At 52.8% G+C, this 18,667-nt stretch overlaps 6 protein-coding genes across 6 annotated transcripts; 4 read left to right on the top strand and 2 right to left on the bottom strand.

Moving 5' to 3' along the window:
* Window positions 1–2,676: 2,676 nt before the first annotated feature.
* Window positions 2,677–5,005, top strand: SMAC4_05711 (uncharacterized protein; the record flags this gene model as incomplete). Its single annotated transcript, XM_003348568.2, has 1 exon — window positions 2,677–5,005. One exon carries the CDS (start codon window positions 2,677–2,679, stop codon window positions 4,750–4,752), a length of 2,076 nt encoding a protein of 691 aa, XP_003348616.1. The 3' UTR covers window positions 4,753–5,005.
* Window positions 5,006–5,066: 61 nt separating this feature from the next.
* SMAC4_05712 (uncharacterized protein) lies at window positions 5,067–6,664 on the bottom strand (the record flags this gene model as incomplete). Its single annotated transcript, XM_003348569.2, has 3 exons — window positions 6,200–6,664; window positions 6,007–6,138; window positions 5,067–5,939 (listed from the first exon to the last, which is right to left on the bottom strand). The coding sequence occupies exons 1-3, from the start codon at window positions 6,209–6,211 to the stop codon at window positions 5,067–5,069; spliced, it is 1,017 nt and encodes a 338-aa protein (XP_003348617.2). The 5' UTR covers window positions 6,212–6,664.
* A 279-nt stretch (window positions 6,665–6,943) lies between these two features.
* SMAC4_05713 (uncharacterized protein) lies at window positions 6,944–8,882 on the top strand (the record flags this gene model as incomplete). The annotated part of the gene is made up of 2 exons (XM_003348570.1): window positions 6,944–7,032; window positions 7,115–8,882. 2 exons carry the CDS (start codon window positions 6,944–6,946, stop codon window positions 8,880–8,882), a joined length of 1,857 nt encoding a protein of 618 aa, XP_003348618.1.
* Window positions 8,883–9,237: 355 nt separating this feature from the next.
* On the bottom strand, window positions 9,238–10,481 carry SMAC4_05714 (uncharacterized protein). Its single transcript, XM_003348571.2, has 3 exons — window positions 10,354–10,481; window positions 9,744–10,136; window positions 9,238–9,578 (listed from the first exon to the last, which is right to left on the bottom strand). The coding sequence occupies exons 1-3, from the start codon at window positions 10,357–10,359 to the stop codon at window positions 9,399–9,401; spliced, it is 579 nt and encodes a 192-aa protein (XP_003348619.1). The 5' UTR covers window positions 10,360–10,481; the 3' UTR covers window positions 9,238–9,398.
* Window positions 10,482–11,656: 1,175 nt separating this feature from the next.
* On the top strand, window positions 11,657–14,915 carry SMAC4_05715 (uncharacterized protein). The gene is made up of 3 exons (XM_024655769.2): window positions 11,657–11,935; window positions 12,024–12,260; window positions 12,444–14,915. Exons 2-3 carry the CDS (start codon window positions 12,247–12,249, stop codon window positions 14,224–14,226), a joined length of 1,797 nt encoding a protein of 598 aa, XP_024511600.2. The 5' UTR covers window positions 11,657–11,935; window positions 12,024–12,246; the 3' UTR covers window positions 14,227–14,915.
* Window positions 14,916–15,386: 471 nt separating this feature from the next.
* Window positions 15,387–16,900, top strand: SMAC4_05716 (uncharacterized protein). The gene is made up of 3 exons (XM_003348573.2): window positions 15,387–16,081; window positions 16,268–16,335; window positions 16,433–16,900. Exons 1-3 carry the CDS (start codon window positions 16,029–16,031, stop codon window positions 16,522–16,524), a joined length of 213 nt encoding a protein of 70 aa, XP_003348621.1. The 5' UTR covers window positions 15,387–16,028; the 3' UTR covers window positions 16,525–16,900.
* The last annotated feature ends 1,767 nt before the right edge of the window (window positions 16,901–18,667 follow it).

Genomic DNA, 18,667 nt, shown 5'->3' with positions numbered 1-18,667 from the left:
CTACCAGTCATGATATTCGACTTCTGCATTTCTTCCAATATCCCATCGTTGGGTATCCATCCTGGCGTCCAGCTGAGGATCTCCCGACTTATCAGATGGAGCCACCACAACTTATGCCGTTGGAGCTTTTCATGATCCTCCCTTCCTGCACTGTGTTTGGACCTTGGCATCGCCAAGCTGGGACCTGATCGGACATGATTTGACGATGCTTTGGTAATGTGTGGGAAGCAGGAGAATTTGTTTGGTGGTGGTACCGACGCAGGGTCAAAAAGTTGGCCCTGGGCTCCCTGGGGGTTGCAGTTGCACTCGGGTAAAAAATAGGGCCAAGATGAGGATGTCCTGGTATACCATCGGCTCCGGCACTGGGCCCCTCCGGGTGTGTAAGTGATCATGATATCGGGGTGGTGGGTCTGCCCTCGATGGACCCCTATTCGTTGCTTGAGCAACCGCGCTAGTGAATCGAAGAGATTCCCAGGGACCTGGAATGGTTTCACCATCGCCGAGACCACCGAGTCAGGCTTACCCAAGCAGCGAGCAAGCTTTCTCCGCATTTCAAACAAAAACACCAAACAAACAGTTTTCCGGTGCAGGAAGACAACAAGACCCGCCCCAGCCGCTCCTTTTACACACTGTATCATTCGATGTGAAATGACGTGCGACCAAGCATTTCCCGCAAGGCTCCGGAGAGTTGATGGCTGGGCGTTGCTTGGCTTGTGATAGAGGCTAAGCTGACGATGCTAACGGATCGAACCGGATCGGCCGGACGGGGTCCTTTTTTGTTCTCCACAAGCCGCATTCTGTCAAGTATATAACTTGGCGGTCGCAGCCTTCTTGTCTATTGATCCGTCTTCACGGCCTCTTTTGCCAATCAAACCCACAACTGGCCTTGCTTGAGGAAAGTTGGGCTTCAACCCGTCCAGTGTCCGCAACACCACTCGGCGCTGACAGCGGCTTGCTGCTGATCCATTTCTCGTTCACTGTCGTCCACAAGTTGTCAGGTAAGTGGTGAGAAAGGCAAATGGTCTGCAAGCCGCAATCCTACACACTTGATGCAAGAAGGGTCTCGTGCATCCAGCCCGGGCCGTCACTGACAGCCGGTGTAAGGTCTTACGTGGCTCCAAGTGGTTAGCGTGCACGGAGTTTGTGTCCGGCCAATTATATATCCGAAATGCATTGATGAGTGCTCTCGAGTAGGCCAGGCTTTGGAAGTCGCCTTCAGGGTGGGAAGATTGAAGAGATGGTAGTGGCTCGTTGGTAGTCTCAGCGATGCACAAGAACGCCTTCCTACTATCACAGCCCTATTAAGGCTTGATCATCGTCGTGCTGCAGTGATGTGCCATGGGAGGTGTAGAACATCAGGAAGTTGAACTCGAGGGTGCCAGCTTGGACGGGAATGTGTCAACAAATGCATCAAGCTGCAGTCTCCGCATGTCGATCATGGCTCCTGTCATGTAAGTTGGTCTGCTTTGACAAATAACTGTTACTGATATTTGCAGTCTCTAGTTGTGTCATTGCAGATAAGGGATAGTGGCAAGTGAAGGTAGCTTCCGTAAATTCGGTTGTCGTTCGGAAATGGCCAGAGCCAAAACCTCCAGAGGCTTGTTGAAGCAATGGAGATAGCCATCAAAGGCTCGCTCGCGAGTTGTACGGCACCCCGAGTCGTGCGGATGGGGTGTAGGAACCACAAACTCTAAACTGGCCGGCAAGTTTGGGCAATTCTGCGGCTGGGCCAAATTCCTGATATGTCCACCTGTCGCGACCTATCACGGGCTGACAAGATGCGGAGGAGAGGGCGTTCTTGCAAAGAGGCCGTTGTCTACTTGCGTTTCTCTTGTGCGTGTCGGTTGGGCGGATGATGAGGTTGGTGTTGAGGCCAATATAGTGGTGGCGTCGATGGTGCAAAGGATGACAGATAGGACGAATAGGTGATTTGTGGTGACCTTCTCAGGTGGTCAGAGGTATTCTTGTCCAGCCCGATGACTTTCATGGCCGGCCTCCATTCAACCCAACTCGAGCTCACAGCCAACCAGTCCTCGAACCGGGGAGATCATCTCGCCCTACTCCTGAGGTCTGGATGAGGAAGTCTTTGCCGAGGAAGTCTAGGCGTATGATGGGGAGTTAAAGTCGACTGGATGTGGGAGTACGAAGGCGGAGGCAACATGGTCTGGAGGGAGGACGAGAAGCAGACCGAGAAGGTGACTTGATCCAATTCCCGTGGTAGTCAGTAGTAGACGTCTCCGAAGGAGGCTGAGGGGCGAAATTTCTTACCTGGTCTCGACAAGCCCTTTGCTGGGAGATGGTGAAGCAGTTTACCCCTAAGGCTATATCATGGTCGATCAGAGCTTTGCTCACCTGCCTCCTCAGAAGCTTAAATACTTGGCCTAAGGTATAGGTAGCCTTGGTTCGTCCCCATCTGAGTTGAGCAAGCCATCTGCAGCTCGTGCAAGACGCATCCGAGCTATTAGACTCTTCTCTCTCTCAAACGCACATGTTTTGATATCTGTTCCATATCGGAGCAACTTCTTTGTGAGTTCCTTGCTTCTTGAGTGTTGATCACTAGGAGATGGAAATCAGCACCTGGATATTCGGGCCCTCGTCTAAGCCTTCATTGACTCATCTGTCTACAGCATCGGCGCAACAATTCGGGTCAAGGAATTCACCTTACGCTCGTCCAAGATGTCCGACATATACACCCCGCCACCACGAACCGCCTATTATCTGGCCCAGGCATTCTACATGCCCAGCGACAAAGGCGACCACTGGGCCATCGCCTTTTCAGGGAAGAGTGCTGTCCTGGTAGCCTCTGCTCTCTCTGTTATCGTCACCCTTTGCTTTGCCCTCCTGTGGAAGATCATATGTTTTTTCGCCCTGTTGGTCAAGGGGACCGGATCCAGGCGACGATATGTTGCCATGGTCACCTTGTGGAACTCTGGCGATGCTCTTCCTGCCCTTTGGAGTCTATTGCAGTACACTTTCAAATGCTATCCGCACAAGGTCGATGGCCCTCAGAAGAACGATCAGCAGACGAGCCCTCAGAAAACAAGCATTCAGGAGACGAAAGACGCAGGACAACCTGAAAAAGTGAGAAACGGGCTCTGGAGCGACTTCCTGTACGGCTTGACACTTTGCCTCATTTGTTTCGTCGTCTGGGGAGGTAGCCTGGCCATGTCGACAGTCACTTCCTGGATTGTTTCAATCGGAAGCGTCGCTCCCGTCAACCCAGACGTTCTCTTTTACCCTCAAGTCCCCGGTCTGGCACCTGTCCTGCAGCTCAAGGACTTTGGTCTCCGCGCTCCCGGAATCATGCGATCTCTGGGAAGCGTTGAAGCAGCCAAGGTGACGCTGCGCAGTCGTGTCAACGTCACCAGGGTGCCCCTTGGCAACATCTTCAACCCCAACACAAACGCATCAGATCTCCTGCAGGACCTTTACTATGACTACAGCCTCACTGGGGTCGAACTCGGTCTCCGGAGTGGAAATGACCTTGGTCTCGGGGTGAAGGGCTCTTGCAGGACCGAGTACGACTGGTATCGACCCAACGGAAGTACCGCCGATGTCGAGCTTTATCACTTGTGGAATAACAAGGATCAAAACTGGACTATGGGGTTGTCCAACGTTGCTATCGCTCGTGCTCCGACGGCAGCTTTCCAACTTCCTAGCACCTATTTGCAACAGGGTCCACCCAAGGATTCCAACTTCTCATACGCCGTGATTGTTACTTCTGTTCATCGCACTAGCATCACGGAGGGTAGCGATCCATGGTACAACACAGAGTTGCGCGGAAACCTCAACGTCTCGAGGCCGTTTGACGCCAAGTTCTGGATGAGACGCGCCAGGCCTATCCTCTCTTGTTGGGAGCAGATGAGATGGTCGTATAAGGGTGTAAACGTCAGCTCGATTAACGAACTGAGAAACCAGCCCAATTGGGACATGCCAGATGTTCTCCTTCGGGTTCTCGAAGCAAACTTTTTTGCCGGCCCCATGATCTTCAGATTAGGGAACGCGAGCGGAGACTCGGCACTCAGATCTCGAACGACGAGCCCGAACGGAGTAATCGACGCTTCGATATCATCGATTGAGAGCGATATGGAACGCCTGGTGCTAGCCAGTTTTGTTGCTTCGCGCAATATCTTTGTTGATGCCACCATGTTTGGCGGTTCTGACCAGAACTATCCAAACGTGTTCCGGGCTGGTAATGGGCAAGCCGAACCCGGGTCAGGCCACTTTGTTGTTTCCAGCCCGGACATCCAAACCTTTTCGCTGACCGGGATCGTTACGCTAGTAGCCATCCTGGTGTTCCTTCTTGCGCTTGAAGGGCTCCTCATGCTGCTCATCCACCTCCACAGAGGGAATGTTGGAAATGAAGGATTGTGGAGCCGGTTCAGCGTACTGGAGGCAGTGCAATTGTTCCGCTGCCTGTACGAGGAAAAAACAGACTTTCCCGCGTGGAATGGATGGAACTGCGACTGGCCAGTGCCTGAAACGATTGTCAGGGGATATGGTGGCAAGACGTGCCATATCGAAAGTGACCTCTGTAAATTGAGCAGATGCGACCACGGCCACTGCTTGGGTCATATAAACAGGCGCCCTCCTCCAGCCAATGATACCAAAGCAAAGAACGGCAAAGCAACGAGCGACGAGGCAGCGAACAAACAAAATTCTGCCACTACCGTCAGCAGGCAAAGTTTCAACAAAGAGGACATACCAAGCCCTGAAGTCAAGGAGGTGACTAACCCAATGGACCACAGGTAGTGTTCAACTCCATGCTACCTCCTCTTGTGCCGTAAAGGAAACCTTGAGGTTGGAAATGATGGACGGCATCTGGAGGAATCCATATCCCCTGGAACATTTCCTTTTCGTTTTGTTTCTTTTCATGTTTCGTCTTGGGTTGAGATATCTCTTAGTACTACCTTGTCTCTCTGTCTTGTTTGAGTTCGGTTTGACAAATCGGTAGTAACGAGATGAACACTTACATATAACCAACCACCGGGTGTCCTGCCATAGCCATGATCTATCGTCTTGCACTGCATTCAAATCGTCAATCCTGCGTGACACTGCCATTCGCCTTATAACCGATCGATCAACGGCGTCGGTCCCCTGGGAACAATCAAAGGGCCCTGCCCACCAAACACTTTCTTGTGCCTTGCAGCTGCGTAGGACGGCCCATACACATCGAGATACGGTGCGGATGTTTTGTGGAATGCACCATTGGTCTCGCGGCTGTCTTGATCCCAATACAAGCGGCGGAGCCAGGAGTAAATGTTGGGATAGTCATGTCGAATGGACTTGAGACTGCATAGAAATACTGGGCGGTATGCGACGTCGAACCGAATAATCGTGGTATACAGCCGGACGTCAGCCTCGGTCAAGCTGTCCCCTAGGAGGTACTTCCTCGGCTTTGTTCCTTGCGAGTCGGCCTCACTGGGTGGAGGGGACGAGAGGAGTTGCTCGACACGGTCAAGCCCTTCAAAAAGCGGGTATAGATTCGTCTCGTAAGCCTTCTGGGTGGTAGCAAAGCCTGTCTTGTACACTCCGTTATTGATCAAGTTGTAGATCCAGGTGTTTGTCTCGTTGATGGAAGAGCGTAGGTGCTCTGGGTACAGTCCGCCCCCTGGCTTGTTAACTTCCTGTAGTTTTTGGGGCAGGTCGCGGTCAAAGGCGGTGGTGAGCATCCGGATGATTTCGGAGCTTTCGTTGTTGACTACCGTCTCACGCTTCTTGTCCCAGAGCATGGGAACTGTGAAGGGACCGGTGAAGGAGGGGTCGGCCTTCTTGTAGAGGTCGGGAAGATACTTTAAACCGTACAATGGGTCGGCAGGGAGGGAAGAGCCTTCACCACTGAAGTACCAGCCCTTGGGGCCCATGGATGGATGGAGTTCGTACAGGTCAACAATGTCCTCGAGTCCTTTGAGAACGCGGACTATGGTGGTTCTATGTGCCTGTCACAGATGTGTAAGTCGATGGCCGTCAAGTCTCATAACAAATCGGGAAAGGGGCAGGGTTTACCCAAGGACAGGTGGGCGAAATGTACAGAGCATAGCGACCCTTTTCTGCCGGAAAAGGAGCATTGGCGTCAGGGGCGATGAAACTGCGGAAAGCACTTTCGCTGCGGATGAATGCTCCCGATCCTTGGTTGTCCTGTCGTCCTTGAGTTAGCTACTAAACTTGGAGGGAGGAAGACGGCTAGATTCCAACCAACCTTGGAAGCCATTGTAAGGGTGTGATAGGGAGCTGGAGGATGGTGGTTTGACGATGCTTGGAGTCCACAGTCGACGAAGATGAGAGCCGGAATTACGAAACCGGGACGCAATTCTAGGATAAGTTAAACACAGCCAATATACTGTGGTGGTGTAGCAGTCGGTTCAGCACAATGATAAGCCGAGAAGCGTTGATGGTGGTAGAGTTGGACTGCAGTGGACGGGATGGTTCGTGGGAAGACTGGAAAGAGGAGGACAACGGGATTCAGATAATTGCTGTAGTTGGGGATTTCCACTTCATTTGTGGCAGCGCCCCCCGCCGCCGTCTGTTCGTTACATCGAAGACACCTTCTGTCCCTCTCTTTGTACAACTCAGGCACACTTTCCTAGCACTTGTTGATGACAAATTCTGCATGGACAGACAGATGTTGATGTGCAAAGTGCAGCTGGTGTCATGAAATTGCGTGACTGTTTACGGTGTTGAGGTTTCAGCGGTAATTGTTAGTGCATACCCCCTGTGAAGTGAGGTCCAAAGTGGGTCCCGGATCCAATCCATCAAGGTCCCTGCGCGTGGAGTCGTCCCCATGCCGCCCCAAGCCGCACCCCACAGGACCCCGCAACGCGCTAGGCTCTGGAACTTTTCGCTGATTTTTTTCTGGGCGTCAATTGAAATTCCTCTTGGGGAAGTCGCATTTCGAAGTCTTCAACCCAGCAACAACTTGGATCGCAAAATCAAGCAATTCAGGATGCACCACTCAGTAATTAAGCCCAACAGCTGGGTAGCACTCAAGCTACCCTCGGGTGTTACCAGAGTTATTCAGGTCACTCCCAATACGTACGTCAACCAAAGAGGACAATGACGACTTCCAAGTAAACAAAACATTGTCAAGTTACTGATTTGCCTTTGTCACCACCAGATCCATCTCTCTTGGAAAATACGGCACCTTCCCCGCCAACCTGATCCTCGAGCGCCCATACTACCTTACCTTCGAGGTCCAAGACAAGCTTCCCGAAGACAGCTTTTCCCGTCTCCGAGTCGTCCCCCCTTCCGAACTTTACGCCGATGTCTTCGCCGAGGAAGACGCCGAATGCGCCAACCCCGCCGCCGGTCCCGGTTCCAACAATGATGCCGTTATTGCTACCGCCGCGGGCGAAGAGTTCAGCTTAGTCGATGCCGAGAGCGGCAACGTCATTGCGCGGTCCACACAAGAAGTCATCGACGAGAACGCCCGTCAGAAGCTGACACAAGCGGAAATCGAGGAGTTGAAGCGCGACGGAACCAACGCCGGCAAGGACGTCATCGCCAAGCTTCTCTTGTCGCATGCTGCTCTCGACCAAAAGACGAGTTTCAGTTTGTCCAAGTACAAGCTGTTGAAGACGAAGAAGTACATCAGGAGGTTCCAGGTTCTGCCCATCGACGTTCCCACCTTTTCGAACTGGCAGCTGGAAGAGAGAGATGCTAGCAAGATTCTGGACATCCGGGCCGAGATGATGGGTTTGGTCGGCTGCTGGGGTAATGTTCACTACGGCGGTGAGGATGTCTTCCTGGAGGATCCTAAGGCGACGACAGAACAAGGAGAGGAGGCTCTGGCGCCTCTGCAGGAGGACTTGCTGGCTGGAAGGTGGCTCGTTGTCGACGACACCGGTGGTCTGCTAGTAGCCGCCATGGCCGAGCGTATGGGCGTTCTATACAAGGAAGATGATGATGAGACTGAGGAAGCTGCAGAAGAGGAGGACGAGGAGACCACAGAGAAGGCCGATGAGGAGACGGAACAAAAATTGGAATCCGAGACGACCAGCCAGAAAGACACTGAAATGGCGGACGAACCAACATCAGAGACAACAACCCTCGCACGACACCCCAAGCGCCCCCGCGACAACAAGCCGCGCGACTCCGACTTCGCCGTTCCCTTTTCGCAAACCAACACCATCACTGTCCTCCACGGCGCCAGCCAACCGAACCTTTCGTTCCTCAACTACTGGAACTTCGACGTCACCGCTCCACAACACCCGCCGCACCCGCTCCTCAACCACCTTCTCACACTCAGCTGGCTCCAGCTCCTCAAGCCCGAACTCGACACCTCGTACTCGACCCCTCCCCTGACCGCCGACCCCGAGACCCTCAGCACATGGAAGCCCAGCCGTCGCGGCAACTTTCACCGTAAGCGCAGGCGCTACGCACGCGTGCGCCACATGGTCGACAGCACGCGCGCCGGCAACTTCTCTGGCCTCGTCTGCGCCAGCACCATGGACCCGATCTCGATCCTCAAGCACGCGCTTCCCCTCTTGGCTGGCGGCGCTCCGGTGGCCATCTACTCGCCCTCGCTCGAGCCTCTTGCGATACTAGCCGACTGCTTCAGCGTCGCCAGGAGGACGGCGTGGAACAGCGGGCACGTGGCGGAGATCCAGGGCAAGACGGCCGAGGAGCTCGAGAAGTGGGAGGGAAGCGAGCAGTTCCCGCTCAACCCGACGTTGCTGCTGGGCACCAGCATCCAGACTAGTAGGGCCAGGAGGTGGCAGGTTTTGCCCGGCAGGACGCATCCGTTGATGACGGAGCGCGGTGGCGCGGATGGCTTCATCTTTACGGGATGGAGGGCTAAGCCTGCCGAGGGCAAGATTGCCGCCAAGGGCAAGTTTAAGAGAAGAAAGGTGGAGGAGACCGTTTCGACGCCGGCTTCCGCATGAGTGGATATGGGTGATATCTCACATAAAGATTCTCACAAGGAACCACGTCGGGGGGCGTCAGGGGGGAGGGGGTAGAAGCAGGAGTGCAACAGCGTGCTGTAGTTGTTGAACTCAACTAGCCAAGGAGTGGAAGTGATCATGGTTTTAAATGATGACATCATGGCTATGTGTCCATGAGAGACACGGGGACTGTGAAGACTGGGTCTCAGAGCAGCCAGGATAGATAGCAAGACAGGCAGGCAGGCATAGATCTCGTTTGCGCTTAGATACCACTTGCAAAATAGAGCTGTCGTAATATCTTACTTGTTGAACTTGGCACGATTCTCGTCTGGATGTGTGCTTGCACAAAGTGTATATGCATTTCATCTATCCTCACTCCAGACCAACCAATAAGAACAACAACCAGCACGCTTGCTTGCTCGTTCAACGTACCCGGCAAATCTAAGAAAAACTAGGATATTATTTGTAGCGTACGTATTATACTTTGGAAGTGGCGACGTGACCATCCGGGAAGACCTAGAGCCCCTTGCCCATGAACTTCCTCTTGGTAAAGCTCAACCACCACTTGCTCGGCTTGTCCTCGGTCTCGTCGTCGTACACGCGCGCCAATAACCTCTGCGCCAGCTCCTGCCGGGCCTGCGACATGTACTGGCGGAGGATTTCGGCGTCTTGACGGTCGCGGGGGGGTTCGTACATCTGTTTTATGATCGAGTTTGTTAGCAACTATCACTTTTGCCCTTCTCACCGCCCCAGGCCATGTCGAACTCCCCATCTCATTTTCATTCCCCATATAATTCCAAACCATCCGCATCCATCCATCCATCCATCCTCCGCAAAAAAGAACGCCAAGCAAGAACGTACCTGATTCAAAGGCCACCCCGGGTCGCCCGGCAACGCAAAGTTGACATCCAGCGCCGCATTATTCACCTCCTTGGTGGCCTCCCTGACGCCGTAGCTGGGCTTAATGCGGGACAGACAATCGCTAATGAACCAGATCCCGTACACCAGGAGACGGTCGGCAGGGCCCTGGATCTCAAAGTTGCGGAAAAACGTGTTGGCGCGGAACAGGGCTAGCGTCTCGTCGAGAATGTCGTACGACTCCGAGTCCGGGTCGGGCGACTCGTTGGCCGCCAGAGGAGGATCGGGGAAGGGTAAGGGGTAGGTCGGCCCACGGATCTTGGTCCGCAAAGGGAGCAAAGGGAAGTTGCCGATTAGGCGCGGGGAGGGGTCGGCGTTGAAGACGGAGTTGTAGGCCTAGATAGAGTGCGAGGGGTGGGGGTTAGTATGTGGTTTGTTTGAATGCGATAGGTTGGGTTGGGAGGTGAGCGAGGGAATGCGCCTGGCGCAAAGTGGTGCTGGTGGTGATGCAATCGTGGACGGGCGATTAAGGGGTAGCTGGCTGGTATAGCTTGGGGGGAAGCTATGCGCATAGCGGATGGACGTTGGGAGCTTGCGAATTAGTATTGCTTACCGGCATTGTGACGGTTGGTATTAAGCTCCCTCTATGAAGCTATTACCGGAATATGCGAAATGGGGTGTTCAAGTTGGAGATAATGGTAATCTAGAATGTCGTGTTGACACTTGACCGCGTAAAGCGCAGCCTTGCGGGGTGATGGGGTCGATTGGACTGGCCTTCCTGGACCTGGACCTGGAGGCTGCAGCGGCAGGCGACGGCGGCTCCTGCGCTGACGTCGAGCTGGCGGTGACGACCGCTGCATGCACAGTGAGAGCTCAAACTGATCTGTGCGTGCCGCTCCTGGTGTGATGGCTCGCATGTGGCTCAGTAGTGGCTGTGTGAAGATGAGGCTTATAGCGTACACACGACTCTGGTCACGTGTGGAGTCACCCGAGGCCGGGGATATGGACGGGTAGGCAGCAGCTCGGTTGGCTCCGATAAAGTGGGTTTTCGCGGCCTAAAGTGGAACCGTCTCGTCCCGGCTAATCGGCGATGCGATCGGAAGGCCATGCACGACGCATCATCTGTTCAAAGCGTCCTGATGTGAACAAGCCGAAGGTGTCACTTCGTTGGCGTACAGAGAAAGGTTACACAAAGACTCTTCACCTGCTGTGTAGTCAGCCACCGCGTTCGATGTCAGCGCCGGTTGGTCCTGGCCGAACAGCGTTCCTAATGGATCCTGTTGTTCTGTCTCAGAATGCAGACAAAGGACGAGACACAACGCTCGAGATGGTGTTAACGATTCCATCTTTACGCACTTTGGTGAAGATTTGCGAGGGTTGATTGTCCGAGGCACACACCGTAGTCGAGTTCAACAATCTAAAGAAGTTACCCCATCTGGATATTTTCGGAGAGCATGTCAGACCCAACACGGGGATGTTGGTTGGGTAGGATGCAATCCAACACCGTGAACACCGTGCTCCGCCCATCGCTGCCTGTTTGAACCACGAGGGCGTCCATCCTTGAAGAGGGATGAGAAAGACTCAGAAAGCAGAGACATCGAAGAAACAAGAGGGAATGCCAAGACAGGCAGGTCACGGGAGCTCGTGTGCTAGCGCGTCGCAGATGATGAAATCAGCCAGCAGCAGAAGGGGTCCAGACTTGGCTGGCTGTCGTTGGCGCAATTGTTCATCCGACGCAAATCCGGGATTGCCACACACAGCACACCATCAGCCGAAACAGGCACACACACGCTAACGCTACTACGCACCCACGCGGAATAAAAAACGCCGTTGTGCGCCATCCATTGAGAAAGGGTGACGGAGGGGTATTTGGGGGTTTCCCATCATATCAGGGCACCGCCAGTCACGGTTTCTCTCCCGCCTACCCTGCTTTCCTCAATCGTTTAAAGACACGCCAACCTAAGACCACTTTCGCATGCAGGGCAGCCCTTCTGCTTCTTCACGCGCAAAGCCAAACAGAGGAACCCGGACAAGACCCTCCGACTATTGAACTAGAGAGTCAGAGGCAAACTTTGATCCTAGTGTTTTTCTTTTCTCTCCACGGTGACTCAGTCGTTACCGGCGCGACGAGTTTTGGATCGCTTCTTTTCATTCCTCAAACAAAAACAAAACATCATTCCAGGGGACCATCTTAGGTGAGTTGCATCCATGTTTTACCGGCGCTACGGATTTGGTGATTTCGCCTGCCCGTGTTTTGTGCGTGGGGTTAACTTGGACTAACAGAAAAAGGGGACCCCAAGCAAAAAGGGTACGTGCACGCGCGCATCACTCCCTCCAGCGCCCGCAAAACACTCCACCGATCCGCCCTGTCAAGGCGCCCTAGGCCCCTAGCAGCCTGAGATCTGTCGCATCCACTGCGTTCCGCCCATTGCAGTGGAATCAACAAAAGAAGACGACCAGGAACACACTTTCCCCTTGGAGATATTCCCGTCTCTCTTCTTCGTTCATGAACGCATTTGAGTACGTCCCATCATTATTTTGTAGCCTCGCTCTTTTTGTTGTTCTTTGATTACTACACCAATACGTATCTGTTATTTTACAATCATCACTCGTTCCGGAAAGAGCTACACCGCGCCAACATTACATCCATACTGCAACATCCAGCTGACGCGCGCCTCAAATCTCGGCTTCTCCTGTCTTCAGGTCCCTCTTTTCTAGCAGTGGCACCTTGTTTGAACATCTGCGCGCCATGATAGCAATGTCAGCCTCACGCGACACAACGGGCCCATCGCCGGGCCCTACACAACAACCCCCGGCCTCAGCCTCCGATCACAACGGCCCCGCCTTCAGCAGCCAAAGTACCGATGCATCGACGTCATCGCCGCCGCGCCGGAAACGGACCACCCCCAGGAAACGAAAGATCCCCCGGGTACACCGCCCCGATGAAGGCTCCATATACGACATAATGCACGACAATTCGGGCAAATCGCTTTACGTTCTTCCCATCTGCTGGACAGATCTCCATGCCACGCTCCTTGGCGCATCGTTCACCGAAGGCGCCCCTATTGTTACGCCAGTTCCCGAAACTGTCGCTGGACGATGGCTCGATCCTTCCCTCCTTGCGCGCCAGCTCACCGACCAACTGCACACTCTTATCAGGAGCGAGACATCCATGACACGAATATTCTGCAAGAACCTGGCTATGAAGACCGCAATGGGCATATTTTTCCCGGATAGGCTCGCAAACCCAAAGATGAACGCCGAGCTTGACATTTACTTTGGCCAGCGCGTCTTCCGGAAGGCAGTCCGGATCCCATGCCTGTGGAAAACACCGAACGCAAGTTCGTTTACAACAACACCGACGCTCCCAAACGATTCCTTCTACGTACCGAATAGCCCCCAGGAGCCGCAGCCCGAACTACCACAACAGACACCCAACGCGCCGATATTAGCTTACTTTAACAAGTCGCAACTTGCTTTGATTCGACAAAACCTATTCCGTATTGTTCAAACGCCCTTCAATCCCAATGAAGCTGTCGCCAGTCTACAGGCATTGCGCTCGAAACATCTGATACCCGCCGACGTCGATCAGGATCCGTATATTGTCGCGATGATGGTCTCTATGGTGCAAGCACAGTTCTACCAGGAGATTGTGTTCTCGCAAAAGTCTGATTCCCAACAATCCAACCGCTCCGGTAACGGCAAACCATTCGAGATTGCGGAACCCAAGTTCGAGGACACCAATGTGACAGTCATCGCCCACGACGAGGGCATCGAGAACAACCCCAGGTTCCTAGTCTACACGGCGACGGTAACGGCAGACTACATGGAGCGTTGGCTGTACCCGCTCAGGGCACCCCAGTCATCCAAGAAGGCGAAGAAGCAGATTAGCCTCGACATAACCATGACGCCTGTTCCCTTCTGGCCCATTCTCGGTCTGAAAGAGCGCCTGGCTAGGGCGCTAGGTAGGGACATCGTTGGTCCGGATGTTTACTCTGACTCTCACCCCGATCACATCGGCTTCTGGGACCTCCTCGTCGAACCGCGCAAGGACGACACCAACAACAACACACCGCCCAGGAACGAATCCAATTCAAGGAAACGGCGTGCCGAGAGGCAGGGTGGGAGGGAATCAGAGAGTAGCCCGAGCAGTCAAAGTCAGAGCCAAGGTCAGGCTCAGAGTCAGGGAAGTCAGGGTTATAACAGCCAGGGAAGCGCCACGAGCTCCCAGACCCAGATGGCGGAGAGCAGTGAGAGTGATAGCCAACGGGAACCCCTTTCCGAGGTTTACAACAGCAGCTTCGAGGAGGAGGCGCCTACCGAGAGTGACACCACAACGAGCCCTACCAGGTCCGAGACGGATCGAGCAGATCGAACAGCAGCCGATCGAGCACCAGATCGAGGAGATCGTGAGCGGCCCGTGCTAAGTCCGAATACTAAGAGGAGGAGGACAGCGAGGTCTATCAGTGCTGTGGAGGTCCGTTAGTTGCTGACGCACAGTCGGCCGATTGACCGGAGGTGGTCGGCGAGGTCATGCTCATGAGGCGTTTCTTATCAGGGCCTATCTTCTCTATGCAAACACGCGATGTTATTGTCATGAATCATGTCTTATACCTTGAGTATATGTGTTATTTCTGTATCACTGGAGTTGTATTATGCGTTCTATCAACAAGGCGAATGGCGAAGCAGGATGCAAGGGCTAGAAAGAGGTGGGAACTACAAACGGGCATGCGATGGCGTCTCGGATCAGGAAGCTTGGGAAACATGGAAACGGATACCCCCAACTTGTGGTTTGTTTGATCAGGTCGGATATGGTATATTGGCCTTGGTGTTAAGAGTACTGGTGCAAGGAGCGTTCCTGTTTATCTCTGTTTGAGTCCTTTGTAAACATATGGATGAGATGACCGGTATCGAGTCATGTAAGAACACACGAATACTGCTATTTGATTTCCCGATTTTTGGATGAAAGGAGTTGTCTTCGAGGTCTATCAAGCGTTTCCCTCTAAGCCTTTGTCACAAGCCGATGCCCACCTCGGCTTAATGCCTTAATCAACTAATGCGGAATCATTCTGTCATTGTTTTGCGTATACATAGAGGTATCAGGATCAGGATAGGAACACGGTAGCGTGTCAAAGGCATTCTGATTTGGGAGACCAGCAACGAATGATATCCGGCTCGAAGGGTCCTAGATTCTTAAATCACTCAAACACCTTCTGACCGATTCGTCCATGATATTTCCGACTGTCATCAAACCCAACCGGGGAGAGAATGCCAAACGCGCCAGTCAGTCAGTCAAACACTCACCTACACAAGCTACCCACTCTTGGTGGCCATTGCTACCTTTGGCTCGATCAGACACACTTCGTATGAACTACATCACCATATCCAAGTAAAGGACATGCACGTACTTTTGACTCTCACAAACTGTCAAACACATGTGTCAGTGTCAGTGTTTAGTTGTGTCAGTGGTTACCAGTAACCTCAAGGTGCGTTTCCCGCGCGTTACGGTAACCAGAAGCAGACTCGGGCTGGATTTCGGATAACGCCCCTGAGGGGTGTCAAGTGGAAGTGGAAGGTGTGGAAAGGATATAGGTAGGTAGCTCCTTTTTTGTTCTCTGCTGTCTTCTCATGCACACAACCGAGACTACCTATACTTTTGGTCGTTTCGCTCTTGCTGGATGAGGAAGCTGCATGTATTTGAGGATTATGTGTCCACTAAGTAACACTGAGGGAAGTCAGACGGGAGGGTCGAGCCGGGTCGTCATATTTCATATCGTCCGCGCCTTCCGTCAAGTATCGTTACAAATGGAAAGAACATCAACAATGATTCAGCTGGGTGTTTGGGTAGGTAGGTGATCCGGCCCATTGTTCTTCGTAGTTTCCTTCCTCAGAGAACCAATGTCGGAACAGTCGTGACTGCCATCCGTGAGGCTTGTACGGATGGGCCACTCTGTCGTTGGTGACTACTGCGATGTTTCAAAGTATTCCTCTGAATGCTTGAAAGCAACCTCAACGTCTCAATTCCCCATACATAATTTACGAGAAAACCGCATGGCATATTACTACCTACCTTACCTACACAAACTTCAACAACGAACCTCCAATTCCCTAGACTGACTGCGGGCATATCAATTATCGATCATCGTCATATCGAAACTAAGCCGATACTATTTGTCCCTGACGAGCCACCACCACCATCATCTACCGATCCTCAGTTACTACCTACCAAAGCAACCAAAAGCCACCCACCAAAAGCAACCAAAAGCCCAGCAATACTTACAACAAACCATGGGCCTGGAAGATTTTGTCGAGGAGGTGGTCGACGCTGTTGACGGCCAGGAGTAGGTTACCGGTATTCTCACATGTTCCTCCCTTTTCCTGCCTATGGGGAAAGGTTTTCGGTTGCCAAGCGGCCATGTCCACACCTCCAGACTTCGAGTCTACCTCTAAGCCTAAACCTCCTAAATTGTCTCAGGGCCACGCGATTGAAGCATGTGACTAACCTCCCTGCCCTCCCCCCTTTCCAGCGCCGCCGAGCAAGTAGCAGCCGATAAGACCGGTAACGATTCCAAGGAAGATGCCGTTGTTGACAGCAGTGTGTTAGACTCCGTTCACAGTACCTTACCTTCCAGGTCAACTCAGTGACCCAGGTAGAGATGAGGGGGATATGTTCTAACAAAGTAAATCACCAGTCGTCGATGAAGTGGCAGAGAAGGAAGGCGTTCCGGCTGCTCTCCTCCCGGAGATCAACAATGTTGTTAACGATGAGTTCAACAAGATGTAAGGTTGAGAGATTGGGACTGGCCCGGCCAGGCGAGATGACGAGAGGCGGTGTGTATGGATTGGAGTAATTTGCGGCAGCTAGACTGAAGCTTGGAGGTTGGAATCCTTTGACGCTTCGGGGTTAAAAGGGGTACAGTAGTGTCATGATCCTGACCTTCTTGGGGATAGTTACCTACATATGTATGAGGAAGGCCAATGTGGCGGAGCTTGAATTGCCGGATGTGGTTCGGTCTCGATCTGGACGATAACATCCGGACAGTTGCCTTCGTCCGCCTGTGCCAGTGAGCCATAACCTACAACCAGCTTCAGCTCTTACGAAAATAGCACACTAGGCAAGTAAGCTCTGGCTTCTTCGTTGATCACGCCCTGAATTTTCCAACGGTACCTATTGACAACCCGAGTTCCCAAGTTATCGCGAGTTTCAACCCGCCAAGTTATCAACCGCTGATGAGTGCCTGGTTCCTTGCAGATGGTATGCGCATCACATCGATCTGTTTTATATACCCGTCCTTCTCCACTCTCTCCCGCCCCCCCATTCATGTGCTCACCGTTGAGCATGAACATCATCACATCCGTCGTCTTGACACGTGGGAGGCCCGCAAACCATTGACAAACCGTGGCCTCGGATCGTCAGGCACAAGAGACAGTTTGACAATGTCTGGTGGCGGGATCGAGCCCCCCTTTTTTGAAAGGTGGGACTGGGCTACTTGTTGAGGTGGGTGCGTGTGATGATCGGGATCCAGTCCCATCACTTGCAGTGGTGGTTTAGGAACCACGACCAGAGACAGGACGATCAAGTGGTGGTACCTGATGGGTCTGGTGGATGACTTGGCATGGGCCCGTGAATGTGTGGAAAGACTCGAGGAGCTAGACTTGCTGTTAGTATTCGGGAGGAAGAAGAACAGATTATCTGCAAGAGAGTGGGTGTAGCGAGACAAGCCGAGCTCAGGTCCACGGGTATTTCATACCCGCTTGGCTTGCTGCTGTCCGTGGTCCATGATACATAATCTTTTGGCCGGCGGAAAGACTAGTAACACTTTGTGTTTCATTTTAAAATTTGCTCTTTTTGTGCTCTTCCTATTTTTTTTCCTTTTTTTTTTTCTTCTTCTTCGGGTTACCACGAGAGATGGTGCTCAGGTGACAGAGATCTCTGGACGGAAGATAAGGACATGGTCCAGCTTTTGCTCCGTGCTTCGATACTCCCATCTCGTTCGAGTGTCCTGCGTAGGACGCGGACTATTGACGGGTGATGGATGAGCTTACAACCCAAACTTCCGATGCGGAGGCTTTTGAGCTTCGCAATAATCCAACTCCCCGAGCTGAATGAGCCAAGCCCGTTTCGGTAATCAATTCGGCTGTGGAGTGGTTCCTTCAGGAGTTCCAGGCTTTGCGGTTTTGCACATGTTTTTGTTTTGTCGGTGAAGATGGAGAGAAGTTTACGCAGTACATACAGTAGACGGAAGATCTGGACTCTCTTTGGGACTTGGTGAGCTTGGGAGCTAACTGGGAAGAGGAAAGGGTTGGCAGACGTCAGGAACTGTCGCAGACCTGTGATTGGACACCCCCGCATCTTCACTTCCGCCGCTAGTGGCTTTACCCCAACTTTTCTTCCTTGGTGTCAAGATCAGCAAACCCACCGCTGAGAAACATCACGAACACGAGGAGGTGGTGGTTGGGTCCCTCGACCATGTACAACACCACCAAAAACCGCGGCAGCCGTTTGCCGTTAACATGGCCCGTGGTTCCCGTACCCCCCGCTTTGTCTCCGATTGTGCTGCATGCAAGATGGATCATGGAGGGAAGGGAGGAGGTCATCGTTCGGCGCTTGTATCTGAATGTGATGAGTCTCGCATTTGGAGGTTGTCCACGGTTCCTTGGATGAGTGATGACCAACACCAACGACCTGACCCCTCACGAGGAGATCAGTACACTAGTCTGGTAGTATTGGCATTTGGAGATGTTCTTTCACATGAAAGAAGAAAGCTTGGTGTTCGAACATTTTGCCTAGGCCGAGAGTTTAGGCAGATCTAGTTCAAGGCGCGCAACGTCGCAAAACTTGAACGCACGATGCCACAATGTTGATAATGCCTAGAGACCAGACAAACTCCATCACGAAAAGTTTTTCTTCTTGTTGAGAAATTGGG

This window comes from Sordaria macrospora, chromosome 6, assembly GCF_033870435.1.
Source record: "Sordaria macrospora chromosome 6, complete sequence".
Classification (NCBI taxonomy): domain Eukaryota; kingdom Fungi; phylum Ascomycota; class Sordariomycetes; order Sordariales; family Sordariaceae; genus Sordaria; species Sordaria macrospora.
This window is presented reverse-complemented; position numbering and strand designations above follow the sequence as displayed.